The sequence below is a fragment of the Callithrix jacchus genome, chromosome 18 (genome assembly GCF_049354715.1).
Source record: "Callithrix jacchus isolate 240 chromosome 18, calJac240_pri, whole genome shotgun sequence".
NCBI lineage: Eukaryota > Metazoa > Chordata > Mammalia > Primates > Cebidae > Callithrix > Callithrix jacchus.
Window position 1 is genome coordinate 10,181,834 of NC_133519.1, and position 12,252 is coordinate 10,194,085.

General features: G+C 52.6%; 2 protein-coding genes and 1 non-coding gene across 7 annotated transcripts; 2 read left to right on the top strand and 1 right to left on the bottom strand.

Moving 5' to 3' along the window:
• The first annotated feature begins 732 nt into the window (after positions 1 to 732).
• Positions 733 to 8,182, top strand: CA14 (carbonic anhydrase 14). 5 transcript variants are annotated; one of them, XM_002759865.6, is made up of 12 exons: positions 733 to 828; positions 965 to 1,078; positions 3,027 to 3,047; positions 4,287 to 4,466; positions 4,968 to 5,110; positions 5,335 to 5,430; positions 5,603 to 5,669; positions 6,155 to 6,312; positions 6,410 to 6,530; positions 6,765 to 6,785; positions 6,898 to 6,982; positions 7,706 to 8,182. In XM_002759865.6, the coding sequence occupies exons 2-12, from the start codon at positions 1,024 to 1,026 to the stop codon at positions 7,770 to 7,772; spliced, it is 1,014 nt and encodes a 337-aa protein (XP_002759911.1). In that variant the 5' UTR covers positions 733 to 828; positions 965 to 1,023; the 3' UTR covers positions 7,773 to 8,182. The 5 variants fall into 5 exon arrangements, with proteins under 5 accessions (XP_002759911.1, XP_035135566.1, XP_078211664.1 ...); XM_035279675.2 differs by lacking the exon at positions 733 to 828 and adding an exon at positions 4,018 to 4,039 and having other exon boundaries at positions 964 to 1,078; XM_078355538.1 differs by lacking the exons at positions 733 to 828; positions 6,898 to 6,982 and having other exon boundaries at positions 996 to 1,078.
• LOC118149365 (small nucleolar RNA U13) lies at positions 4,522 to 4,625 on the top strand. Its single transcript, XR_004736747.1, has one exon. It is a non-coding gene; the product is annotated as a small nucleolar RNA U13 (small nucleolar RNA).
• Positions 8,183 to 8,487: 305 nt separating the features above from the next.
• APH1A (aph-1A gamma-secretase subunit) lies at positions 8,488 to 12,212 on the bottom strand. Its single transcript, XM_017966236.4, has 7 exons — positions 11,902 to 12,212; positions 11,165 to 11,335; positions 10,924 to 10,997; positions 10,418 to 10,540; positions 10,137 to 10,264; positions 9,603 to 9,726; positions 8,488 to 9,266 (listed from the first exon to the last, which is right to left on the bottom strand). Exons 1-7 carry the CDS (start codon positions 12,012 to 12,014, stop codon positions 9,202 to 9,204), a joined length of 798 nt encoding a protein of 265 aa, XP_017821725.1. The 5' UTR covers positions 12,015 to 12,212; the 3' UTR covers positions 8,488 to 9,201.
• Between the last annotated feature and the right edge of the window lie 40 nt (positions 12,213 to 12,252).

The window sequence follows — 12,252 nt, forward strand, 5'->3', positions numbered from 1 at the left end:
AGTTACAGCCGCTGTCTCTCCATGGTGCTGCTACACCCTCCCCCACTGGGCACACAAATGGGCTTTATCCAGCAAACAACACCCCCCTCCCAGGCCACACAGGCACGTGGACCCAGGCCTCACCGTGGGAAGGGGGTGGTGACAGGCACAGAAGAGATTGCTCCAGATGAGTTCTCCTGGCCTCACTTCTCTCCCTTAGAACTCAGGACACAACTCGGGTTTTAGTTCTTGACTTCCTCCACCCCTCACCTGCACCCGGAATCCCCAGTTCCTTCTTGTTACATATCTTCTCATTCTGGACTCTTCTCATTCCAGAGCAACTCAGATTCTGCAGGGAATTGGGAACAGGTACCCCCGCCATCTGCTCCATGCCGCCCAGGGAGCTGCTCTGCAGAGGAGAAGCCAGGGCGGGGGGATGAAAACACAGTGTCCTCTTGAGGGGGCTGAGTTGAACCCCAAAATCCCTTCCTTGCCCCCGCCAGCTTCCAGGAAACACTCCCGTAAGCAGTATCTGTGTGATTAGCAGAGGAAGGAATAGCTCACCCCAGCTGGACTCCTGAGCTAGGGCCAGCGCTCCGGTGAAACCTGCCACGATGCAGCTCCGAGTGGGGCCATCCTGCATGCCTAATTGGCTATTTAAGGAGCTGCTCGCCTGCAGCCCAGGCAGCCCCCCCTCCCCACATACACCCGTCCAGAGCCACCTTAAAAGCAGGAGGCAGTTGTAAAGTCGCCGGCCCGCTAGTGGAGTGGAGACTGCAGAGGGAGATAAAGAGAGAGGGCAGAGAAAGAGGCAGCAAGAGATTTGTCCTGGGGACCCAGAAACCCATGGTACCCTACTGAACCCCAAATTCCCTGGAAGCCCACAGAGACACAGAAACAGCAAGACAAGCAGCGATACACTCCACGCCAAGAATTTTCCTCTCTCTCTCTCTCCCTCTCTCTCTCTTCCCCCCCCCCACCCCAGCTTGTCCTAGTCCTCTAGTCCTCAAATTCCCAGTCCCCTGTGCCCCTTCCCGGGACACTATGTTGTTCTCCGCCCTCCTGCTAGAGGTGATTTGGATCCTGGCTGCAGACGGGGGTAGGTACAACTAAACGTTTGTGTGTTGATTTGTGCTGATGTTCACATGTCGCCAGGTGTGCTTAACGCGGGGAGGAGAGGTGTGCAAGGAAGCCTAGAGGCTGGAATAATAGGCTCAGGGACGAGGGAAAAAGTGAGCGGAGTGTAGAGGAGACCACTTCCCTTCTTTATCTTTTGCCTTTCCAGCCTTGCTATTATTGGAGGTGGGGAGAATGAGCGGGGGGCTGGGTGTGTACACAGGCAAGTGCTGGAATCTCTGCAGGCTACAGATTTTCCCCCAGAGCTCTTTCTCCCACTGACCCGGCCCCAGTTGGCACTCCTGGACTTCTTTATTTACAAACTCCTTAAGTAGGGAGTCAAAGAGGCCTGGCATGAATAGATAGCTGGGGGTAGCGGAAAGAATACCTCCTGGCCAGCTCGGACCCTGATCTCCAATTCATCCCCTTTTGGCCAAGGTTCCTTCTTCATTCTGTGAAGCGACTTAACCCCCTAGTTATCCCCTGAAAGCCGCAGTATAAGAGTGAACGTTTGTTTGACGCTCTAGTTTTCAAAGGACTTTCAGGAGCTCCCAGGAGATGAGGAAGGATTTTGGGGAGAACAGGCTCAAGCGCTCCAGGAGTGTCCCCTGGAACCACAGACCTCACTTCTGTGTTTCCCATGCCTAGCACAGTATCAGCACACATTAGATGCGTAACTGAGGTTTGTGGAAAGAGCAGGGGGGATGGGGGGTGTCCAGAGGGTAGACGACAAATGCAGAGATGACAGGGGCAGGCGGGCAGCCAAATGGAGAGTCACAAATCTCATCTGAGGAGAAAGAAAAACATAGGAAAAGAGGAGGAAGAGACGTCGAATAAATGCGTTGAGGCTCTGACCAGAAGAGACGGGCACCTTCACAGACCGGGGAATTCGAGCTGTTGGGGGGTCCCACAGAGTCGGTAACTGAGAGGCTGCCTCCAGCTCTCCCTTGGGCCAGCAGAATAGGTCAAGGGTAAGAGCAGGGCATCTCACAAGTTAGAGGAAGTAAAGGGGCTGAGAGAGAGAGGAAGGAATTCAGGATTTTTCTCCAGCGTTTCTAGGAGTTTGGATATGCAGCATGAACCTGCATGAAGGCCTTCCTTTTCTCCTTGCGGCAGTTTGGCCCTGGGGAGGCGCTGGACCTGCAGACCCCCCAGCCTGAGTCAGACAGGATTGCACGAGAGCCTGGCATGTGACCCAGCTGGCAGCTCTCTTCTCTACACACAATGCTTCACTTTCATCCTGTCCCTGCCAGCCTGGCTGCCTGTGCCCACCCACCACCCTCAATCTAGAGTAGACCCTGCCCTGACTCCCACCCTCCCCTAACCATCTCGGAATGCAGGGAGCAGAGCCTCCTGGTGATAAGGAGCTACTGGGACCAGAAAGGAAGAATTTACTTATGACCATACAGCTCAGTGCCTTTATTCATGCAGTTTTTCAAAGCAAAGGAATAATCCCCCCTTCCCCGCTCCGTAGCACCCCCCCAACACACACACACACTCTGAACTCCTTTCTCCTTCCCTCTTTCTAGTCTCTATCCTTCAAACCCTCTGCCCACACCCTCACTGCGCCCACCCCAATCTTCTAAGTGTTGGATTGACTTGGCACAGATTAGAGAAAAGTAAGGGTTGGGCCAATCGCACATTTGGATCCAGGTTAATTTTAGTCCCTGGGCTTTACCTCTTTTCTTTCCTCCTCTCGCTTAACTCAGCAGGCACCAGCAGAGCCTGGCTGGTGAATTTAAATAGACCCCCCGACCTTTCCACAGAGGTGTCCAGTTTCAGGGCTTCCTTTGGAAAGTGCTGGAGCAGAGGGAGGAGGGGCGGCCGAGAGGGAGGTGGAGCAGTAGAGAATGCTAGAGGGAGGGGAGTGTGGAGGCCAGGGCTCTGCCCCAGGCTGCGCTGGCTGTAACCCAAATCCTTCTGCCTTGCAGGTCAACACTGGACATATGAGGGTGAGAGCAGATCTCGAGGCCTCCCGACACTCCTTTCACGCGGGAACCTCCTCACCTGGCAGGAAGACATGCTGTGCGGGTGGGGAGGAGTCTTCCTTTAGCTTCTCAACCCAGCTCCTCCCTTCTGGATGTCCCACTGCGTTGAGTTTCACGTATTTGGCTCTCAGATCCGGCTCTAATCATCAAATCCTACACCTCCTGATTTGGCAGAAAAGCTAGTTAAGTCCTCAGTAAATCGTGTAGGAGTGAGGGAGCTGGGGTGGAAAGGAAGCTGGGTGGGGGGAAAGCTTAGCTGCCAGGTCTCCTTCTGGCTGTCTCTATCTTAATCCATCATACCCCTAACCTGCATCTGAAATTGGGACAGAGCTGGAGGTCAGGGGTGACGAAGAGGATGGCGGGATAGTTTGTGACACTGGGGAGGTACAGTTCAATTCCTATGAACTACCGATTAATGACATAACTGAACTCCAGAGTCCATGACAAAAGGTCAGTGTGACAGCAAGAAGTGAATGATGAAAAGTCAGGATATCTGAATCCCAAGTCCACGTGATAGGGAGCCTCCAGCAGGACGGTTTTTTTTTTTTTTTTTTGAGACAGAGTCTCGTGCTGTCGCCCAGGCTGGAGTGCAGTGGTGCAATCTGGGCTCACTGCAAATCCATCTCCCAGGTTTAAGTGAGCCTCCTGCCTCAGCCTCTCGAGTAGCTGGGATTACAGGTGCGCACCACCACATCTGGCTAATTTTTGTGTTTTTAGTAGAGACGGGGTTTGACCATGTTGGCCAGGCTGGTCTCGAACTCCTGACCTCAAGAGATCCACCTGCTTCAGCCTCCCCAAGAGCTGCTATTCCAGGTGTGAGCCACTGTGCCTCGCCTCTCTAGGATCATTTTATTTCTCCCATTTTTCTACTCCTACTCTCTAATCCCATCTCTTAGGATATTCAGGTTTTCTATGTATCTCTCTCCTCATTCAGCTTTCTTGTCCTCAAAATATAGGTAAGTAAAAGAGCTACCATTCCGCATTCATCAGGATAGAGAAGGGGAACCGGAGCATGATACTCAACAGGATTCCTACCTCACCCATCCTTGTACAACCGGGGTCTTAATCTGGGTGGAGGGAAGTCCATTTCTACCTCCACCCAGATGTATGGTTTGGTTAGGGGACAGGGTCAAAGGGATGGGGGCGGTGTTGAAGGGTGCCTGGAGTTGGAGGACAGGACTAATGTCTTCGGTAACCCCCCAGGCCCACATGGTCAGGACCATTGGCCAGCCTCTTACCCTGAGTGTGGAAACAATGCCCAGTCGCCCATCGATATCCAGACCGACAGGGTGACATTTGACCCTGAGTTGCCTGCCCTGCAGCCCCACGGATATGACCAGCCTGGCACCGAGCCTTTGGACCTGCACAACAATGGCCACACAGGTAAAAGCGTGGCCTCCAAGAAGTTGTAGGCTGCAGCTCAGCTTTTAGGAGTCAGATCCTCTTGTGGTACATGAGGGTGATGATGGGGTGTTCGTGAGCATGCGTAAACTGTGCCACCCTCAATCCTTGTTACGATGTCAGCACATTACCCATCTGCTATGAATAAATAATTTCAGGAGCATTCTCCTAACCTGCGAATTCTCAAAAAGCTTTGTCCATGAATTTGGAAATATGAGAATGCGGATCAGGCTCCTGTAGCCAAGGCAGAAACCAAAATGTTTCTAGTCAAGCTCGATAGGTAGGTTAGTGTCATCGCACTGATTTGATCTTCACTGAGAAAAAGGAAGATATGCTAGAAGAGCACTCGTCTATGGGAGGAACTGGGTGCTACTTGGGGAGGAAACCGGAAGAGAGCCAAGTCTCTCAAGACGTGGTGATAACTCAGGAGTGGGAATGTATCTGCATTCCTCCACCAATCCTAGCTTGCTCTTTTCTTCACAGTGCAACTCTCTCTGCCCTCTACCCTGTATCTGGGTGGACTTCCTCGAAAATATGTAGCTGCCCAACTCCACCTGCACTGGGGTCAGAAAGGATCCCCAGGGGGGTCAGAACACCAGATCAATGGTGAAGCCACAGTTGCGGAGGTACCAGGGAACAAATAGCTGGGATTCGGGCAAAGTACCAGGGATGGTTGGTCCTGGGAAAAGAATCTGGACCTTGGGAAAAGTCATACTGGAGGGATAAGGCCAACCTTTGTGGGACAGACTTAGTGCATGGCAGGGACAGCAGGGGGATGGTGATGGCTAGGATCAAGGCCTTGAAGTGGGTGGGGACATTCCATAGTTCAATTTCCTCTTCCTTCCTTCAGCTCCACGTTGTACATTATGACTCTGAGTCCTATGACAGCTTGAGTGAGGCTGCTCTGAGGCCTCAGGGCCTGGCTGTCTTGGGCATCCTAATCGAGGTCAGTAGCTCCCAGTCCCTTCCAGGTTTCTCTCCAGTTCCTCTGCAGCCGTCACACCTATTTCTGTTTCCCTCCTGTGGCAGGCAGCAGCCCATCCCGACCATTTATTCTGTACATAAATGTCTTATTCCAAAGATGGACTCATTCCAAATTCTCTTTCCTCCCCTTCCAGGTGGGTGAGACTAAGAATATAGCTTACGAACACATTCTGAGTCACTTGCATGAAATCAGGCATAAAGGTGAGCCTTAAAAATCTACAGCAGGGGCCAGGCACGGTGGCTTATGCCTATAATCCCAGCACTTTGGGAGGCCAAGGCAGTTGGATCATGAGGTCAAGAGATCGAGACCATCCTGGTCAACATGGTGAAACCCCGTCTCTACTAAAAATACAAAAATTAGCTGGGCATGATGGTGCGCGCCTGTAGTCCCAGCTACTTGGGAGGCTGAGGCAGGAGAATTGCTTGAACCCAGGAGGTGGAGGTTGCGGTGAGCCGAGATCGCGCATTGCACTCCAGTCTGGGTAACAACAGCGAAACTCCATCTCAAAAAAAAAAAAAAAAAATCTACAGCAGGAAGTGAGATTAGACTTTCAAAAAACTTTCAAAAACTATTAGTCTTGGGATGAGGCAATTACTTAGAGCCAAGGAATTTTGCTTCTGGGAGCCCTATCTAGGTAAGCTAGGGTACACTGAAAGGAAGATGAGTCCCAGTCTGTTCTCCCCAGATCAGAAGACCTCAGTGCCTCCCTTCAACCTGAGAGAGCTGCTCCCCCCACAGCTGGGGCAGTATTTCCGCTACAATGGCTCGCTCACAACTCCCCCTTGCTACCAGAGTGTACTCTGGACAGTCTTCTACAGAAGGTCCCAGATTTCAACGGAACAGGTAAGTGGTGGAGAAATGACGTGAGGGGAGAGATCACGATTGTATCTTCAGACCCCTTCCCACTCCCGTGACACGTCTCCCACGCTCTGCTCCTCAGCTGGAAAAGCTTCAGGAGACATTGTTCTCCACAGAAGAGGAGCCCTCTGAGCCTCTGGTACAGAACTACCGAGCCCCTCAGCCTCTCAATCAGCGAATGGTCTTTGCTTCTTTCATCCAAGGTGATTCTGCGTAACTCAGAAGAGATGGGAAACTGAGGGACAGATGGCAGGAACTAGGGAGCCTACGGGGAAAAAAAGGCTAAAAGGGGAAGGGGTTTCCAGGACTAGCTTGGATTGGGAACCAACCCCCACCCCAGGGTGCCCGGGTAATTCTCCCAGGCATAGAAGCAGAGTGCTGCTCCCCAGCTGGGATGGGGATCTGAAGTCCCACTGACCCCTTTTCTTCTCTTACAGAGGGACCCTTGTATACAACAGGTAAGACAGCCTTACAAGGTACTGGGGGGAGGCGAGGCATCCTCAGCAAGTAGGGGAAAGGCTGAAAATCTGTTAGTCCTAGGCTGACACCTTTTACCTTTATCTCCCCCAGGTGAAATGCTGAGTCTAGGTGTAGGAATCTTGGTTGGCTGTCTCTGCCTTCTGCTGGCTGCTTATTTCATTGCTAGAAAGATTCGGTGAGGTCCTACTTTCCATTCCTCCAGTCCTTTCTTTTTTCTTTCTTTTTTTTTGAGAGGGAGTCTTGCTCTGTTACCCAGTCTGGAGTGCAGTGGTGTGCAATTTCAGCTCACTACAATCTCTACCGCCGGGTTCAAGTAATTCTCCTGCCTCAGCCTCCCAAGTAGCTGGGACTACAGGCACACACCACCACACCCAGCTAATTTTTGTATATTTAGTAGAAACAAAGTTTCACCATATTGGCCAGCGGTCTCAAACTCCTGACCTCAGGTGATCCGCCTGCCTCAGCCTCCCAAAGTACTGGGATTACAGGTGTGAGCCACCACACCTGGCTTTTTTTTTTTTTTTTTGAGACAGGTTCTCGCTGTTGTCCAAGCTGGGGTACAGTGGCTTTATCACAGCTCACTGCAACCTCCACCTCCTGGGCTCAAGTGGTCCTCCTACCTCAGCCTCCTGAAGAGCTGGGACTACAGGCATGTGCCACCATGCATGGCTACTTTTTATATTTTGAGTAGAGATGGGGTTTCACTATGTTGCCCAGGCTGGTCTCCAACTCCTGACCTCAAGTGATCCACCTGCCTCAGCCTCCCAAAGTGCTGGGATTACAGGCAAGAACCACCTTGCCCAGCCCTTTCTTTTCTATGACAAAGCATTCTCCTATTCTACCTCTAATCTGCTTCACTTAGATGGTAGTCATTCTCATGAGCCATTCCCCTTTCCAGGAAGAAGAGGCTGGAAAATCGAAAGAGTGTGGTCTTCACCTCAGCGCGAGCCACCACTGAGGCATAAATTCCCTCTCCGATACCGTGGATGTGGATGACTTCCCCTGTGACTGTCAGGAAGCCTCTAAAATGGGGTATAGGGTCTGGACAGAAATACTGTAGTAGTAGGCAGACGTCCTCCTTCCCCGGACACCCCCTACAGAGAGGAATGGACCCAGCCTGTCACTCGAGGAAAAACTGCAGAGCCTTCAGTCTCTCCAAACATCTGGAGGAAATGAGGAGACCTGGGCTGTTCGTGCAGAGAACAGACTGTTTAGCTGCAGGGGAAGTTTGGGGTGTACCCCAAAGTCCTCTACCCCTCACCTTTAAGGCCCTTTCCCTAGACACACTGCAGAATCTCTCCTTAGGATAAAGAGTTGCTGGTGAAGTTGTATATTTTTGATCCATATATTTGGAAATTAAAGTTTCTGACTTTAATTCTGCCCTGTTCTTTGAGGCTCTTGAGGCTGTACAAGTTCCTGAATTCCTCAGGTGGTAAAGATAGGCAAAGGATGGGGAAAAGCAGCATGGGTGATTAACTCATTTTATGCCACCCCTGGAAAGAAAGATTAGCTTCTGGGAAAACACTTAACCCAAAGTTTCAGACATATTAAACCTCTAGCCCAGATTTCTGCCCTTGCACCAAGGCTATGCTTGGAGATCAGTGGACAAGAGACACGAGAGGGCAGAAATCTCAAGGAACATGCTATCCCCTCCCCCTTAACAGCCAAGTTCCCCCACAATTACAAAGTCTTTTTTATTAGTCAAAATCACAATCACCTTGATTAAAAGGATGGAACACTCCACCCTCAGCAGAAAATGATACAGTTTATAGAAAACCTCCCCACCCTTCCCACACCCCAATTAAAAACTACAAAAAAATCTGCCCTCCTTCCCTACGATGTCATGGCAGTCTGACTCCTCCAGCGGCACTGCAGCTCTGGAGGGCCAGCTCACCCCAGCACCCTCCACTTCACCTTGGGGAGAGGAGGGATGCTGGTGCTTAAGGGTTGAAACCATTAGTTCCAGTATTGCCAGTTCCCAAACATGCACTTCCTTCCTTTCCCCCAAGGTCTGGGACCAGGGAGAAAGAGACAGAAATGAGCCCAGCCATGAGGAGCAATTGGAGAGAAAATATAGCCCCAGGAGGTTAGAAGAGTTCCAACATACCTCCTCCCTCCCCCACCTCAAAAAAGAAAAAAAGGCAGATTAGGGTCTTTATCACGTGAAAAATCGTTCCCCTCAGGCCTGAGAAAAAGATGTCCAGTCTGGGGAGAGGGTACTGAGACACTCAGAGCTCATCTACCCTTGAGCCTCCATTAATCTCATCTCCAGGGCAATGGCTAAACTAGATCCCTTTTCTTGGCAACCTGCACTGTCCAGAACTGGAGATGGAGAAATACAGGGCGAGGACATCAGGAGGGCACCCCAGGCCCAGGGGTCCCCCCTAGGTTCCCTCAGTCCTCGGGTGGGATGCGCAGGGCAGAATACACCATCACCCGACTGTCCTCCTGCCGTCGGCCTGCAGAGGGGAAGGGAGGTGAGTCTTGGGCAGGGTGAGAGCAGAGCACTGACACAGGGGGAGTCCTGGACAACAAGGGGGTCCCCAGATGGTGGGGATTAGTGCAGATTCAAACCCACCAGTCACTGACTGGCTGAACCCAGGCTGCTCCTGGTAAAGCTTAGAGACTAACGGTCACAAAAGGACAAAGCAACACCCTGGAGGTGGTGGGGTAGACCGACGACAAGGACACGGAGAATGTGGGCAATGGACCCGGGCGGGGGCTGGGCTCAGTCATGGGCAGTGGACAGGCAGGTGGGATCTGTCAGGCGACCAGTCCAGGTAGTCAGTCCTTACACAAGAGGCTGCGCTGAACACTTCGGAGGGAACCTCCAGCTGTGATGAAGGCCCAGAGCCCCATGGAAACAGTGACTGCATAGATGGGCAGCAGGCTGGCCTCATACCATGGGTTCAGGAATGTCTAGGAAGGAGGGTAAAAGTAGGAAAGAGATTATTAGATTCTCCCCCAACCTAAACCCCATATTCTCTCTGCACCTTCGACTCCCAGATCTCTCTCTCGAACTCCCACCTTTCCCTTCAGAGCACCAACACCTTGTGGTTAAGGGGACTTAATTTTTCAGCTCCTTCAAAGGTTTCTGCCACTCCTGCTCACCTCAGGCCCTCTGCATTATAGTTTGACTAATTCATTCAATCTCCTCCCCAGAGCAGGTGATAGAATTGATGGTGAGGTGAGAGACCTCAAAAGACTCACCTTTCCGCCTCCTCCCAAGGTAAGTTCAAAATGTTAAGAAGTGATGATATCCTTTCCCCGACATCCCACTCACCATTAAATGCTTTTCTCCCTAACTCCGGCCCCTGTCTCCAACTCACCAGTCCTGATGTCAGTAGGTGACTCCCAACCACCAGGCCCAAAGCCCAGTACCGTCTCCTCTCACAGGCATCAAAGAACACAACTCCCCAAAAGGTATGGAGCAGGATAATGGCTGCTGTCAGAAAGGCTGCAGGGAGGGAGATGGGGAGGAGATACATCCCTGATCTTCTCCTAGCCTCCTGAGATGTTGAGCCAAAGAAGTCTCCCAGGGAAGGCCAATAAATCAGATCAGGGACAAGAATGGATGGGGCGTGAAGGCTACATAAGAGGTGGATCTTACCTGAAGTCAGGAAGTAATAGGGTGAGTCTCCATGGATCCCAACCACACCTGGCCCAAGTGCATCAGCCAAAATATTGATAACAGAGAAGACACCACTGATGATACCGAAGGAGAGACCAGAAACTGGGGGAAGGGAGGATCTCATCAATGTCAGAGATCACACTGCTGCCTGTTCACCGCCGACCCCTCCCAGAAACTGGGGGAAGGGAGGATCTCATCAATGTCAGAGATCACACTGCTGCCTGTTCACCGCCGACCCCTCCCAGAAACTGGGGGAAGGGAGGATCTCATCAATGTCAGAGATCACACTGCTGCCTGTTCAACACTGACCCCTCCCCATGCCCGGTTACAATTCTTTCACACCTACTCTCCCTCCAGACCACCTTTCTTTGGAAGTGACGGATGAAGGAAAATAAGAAGCCACTTAGAACATGTGGATATTTAGAGACTTCCCTAGAGGAGAGGGCTGTCCAACTCCCTCCTCCAGTCCCTCTCCCTTGGCTCACCATAGGCCATCTGGCGGATGGAGATGGGTGATCTTCCGTCCTCACTCAGCGATGCTAACCCCTCATCTGCCTTCCTGGGGTGGGGTGGGGTAGGGGAAACATGAGGGAAGGCAGGGATGCTCCTTTCCCTCTAATGTACTCCCTTAGTGCCTCCTCTTCCAAACCACCACCCAGGGGCTGCCCCATTTCCCACAGTGCAGCCCAATGCCCCTCTCCCCTCCAGACCACTCCATCTTCTTACTTAAGCAGCTTGTAGTAGGCAAAGCGGAACACCTCCTGCAGAAGGACAGAGACAGCAGCACCAAAAATCAGGAGGCCGTACTGGAGCCGGGCATCTGACCGGTCAGTCACATGGACCAAGATGAACCAGACCACAGAGGCCAAGAGCAGGGAGACCAGCCAGAAAAATGCCCTGAGAAAAAGACAAGGGCAGTGAGACAGTGGTAGGGGCAGCCAGAGAAATCAAGGAGGGAAAGCAGCCAAAGGTGCATGAAAGGTGGAAGTTAGCCTTCCGGATGGTTAGGGAGACAGGGACCAGGTAGGGTAATTGTCTCCACCAAGGGACTCATCTGTAGAAACGTGAACGGAGGGGAAAGGGGAGAAATCTGATTAAAAAGTCTTTAGAGGGATGAGAGCCAGAGTGTGCTAGCACCGAAGGGCGAGGTATCCATTACTGGATCCTCCCCTAGGGCACCTGACTCGGCCAGCCTAGGTCAGCACAGTCCCCTCACGAGTCTCGGCCTTGGGCCTTCTCTGACGTCGCTGGGAGGAATATAGGAGTAATCTGTGAGATCCTTGGAAGGTGGAAACCAACTGCGGGAAAGGGCAAATCTCCCAGATCCACCCCCCACCCCCGCCCAAACTTCACCGCGGACTTAGCGCCCCCGATTCAGGCTCCCGGGCTCGCCCCAGTTCCTCCAGCCCCTTCCGCACCTCTCTCTTCGACGCTCTCCCGCGTCTCCCGGACCCCCTACTCACCCTGCGACCAGGATGATAACGCGAAGCGGGTCCCCAGCCACAGTGATCAAGAAAAGCGCGAAGGCCGGGCCGAACGCGACGAAAGTGCAGCCGAAAAACACCGCAGCCCCCATGGCTGGGCAGGTGGGAGGGTGGGGGCCTGACCAGGACAGGCGAATGGGAGGGGCGCGCCAGCTGGGGAGCCCGCGTGGGGTGGCAACGCGACCCCACGAGGGGCGCGGTGCAATGTCACCCCCGGACCCCGGGGAAGGGGCAGGGGGGAGGGCACCGAAACCCCGGAGGAAGGTCCGCGCGACTTCCTCTACGGAAGCGAAGAGGGAACAAATCCCCGCCGCAGACCCACGGCCACCT

Excerpts from the sequence above, each read along its gene's own strand:
- CA14 (XM_054247423.2), top strand. The coding sequence starts at position 4,187 with ATGTATGGTTTGGTTAGGGGACAGGGTCAAAGGGATGGGGGCGGTGTT. Across the intron at positions 5,431-5,602 it reads TCTTGGGCATCCTAATCGAG|GTGGGTGAGACTAAGAATAT; the intron begins GTCAGTAGCTCC and ends CTCCCCTTCCAG. Across the intron at positions 6,983-7,705 it reads TTCATTGCTAGAAAGATTCG|GAAGAAGAGGCTGGAAAATC; the intron begins GTGAGGTCCTAC and ends TCCCCTTTCCAG.
- APH1A (XM_017966236.4), bottom strand. The coding sequence starts at position 12,014 with ATGGGGGCTGCGGTGTTTTTCGGCTGCACTTTCGTCGCGTTCGGCCCG. Across the intron at positions 10,541-10,923 it reads CATCCGCCAGATGGCCTATG|TTTCTGGTCTCTCCTTCGGT; the intron begins GTGAGCCAAGGG and ends CCCTTCCCCCAG. Across the intron at positions 9,727-10,136 it reads ACCTACTGACATCAGGACTG|ACATTCCTGAACCCATGGTA; the intron begins GTGAGTTGGAGA and ends CCTCCTTCCTAG.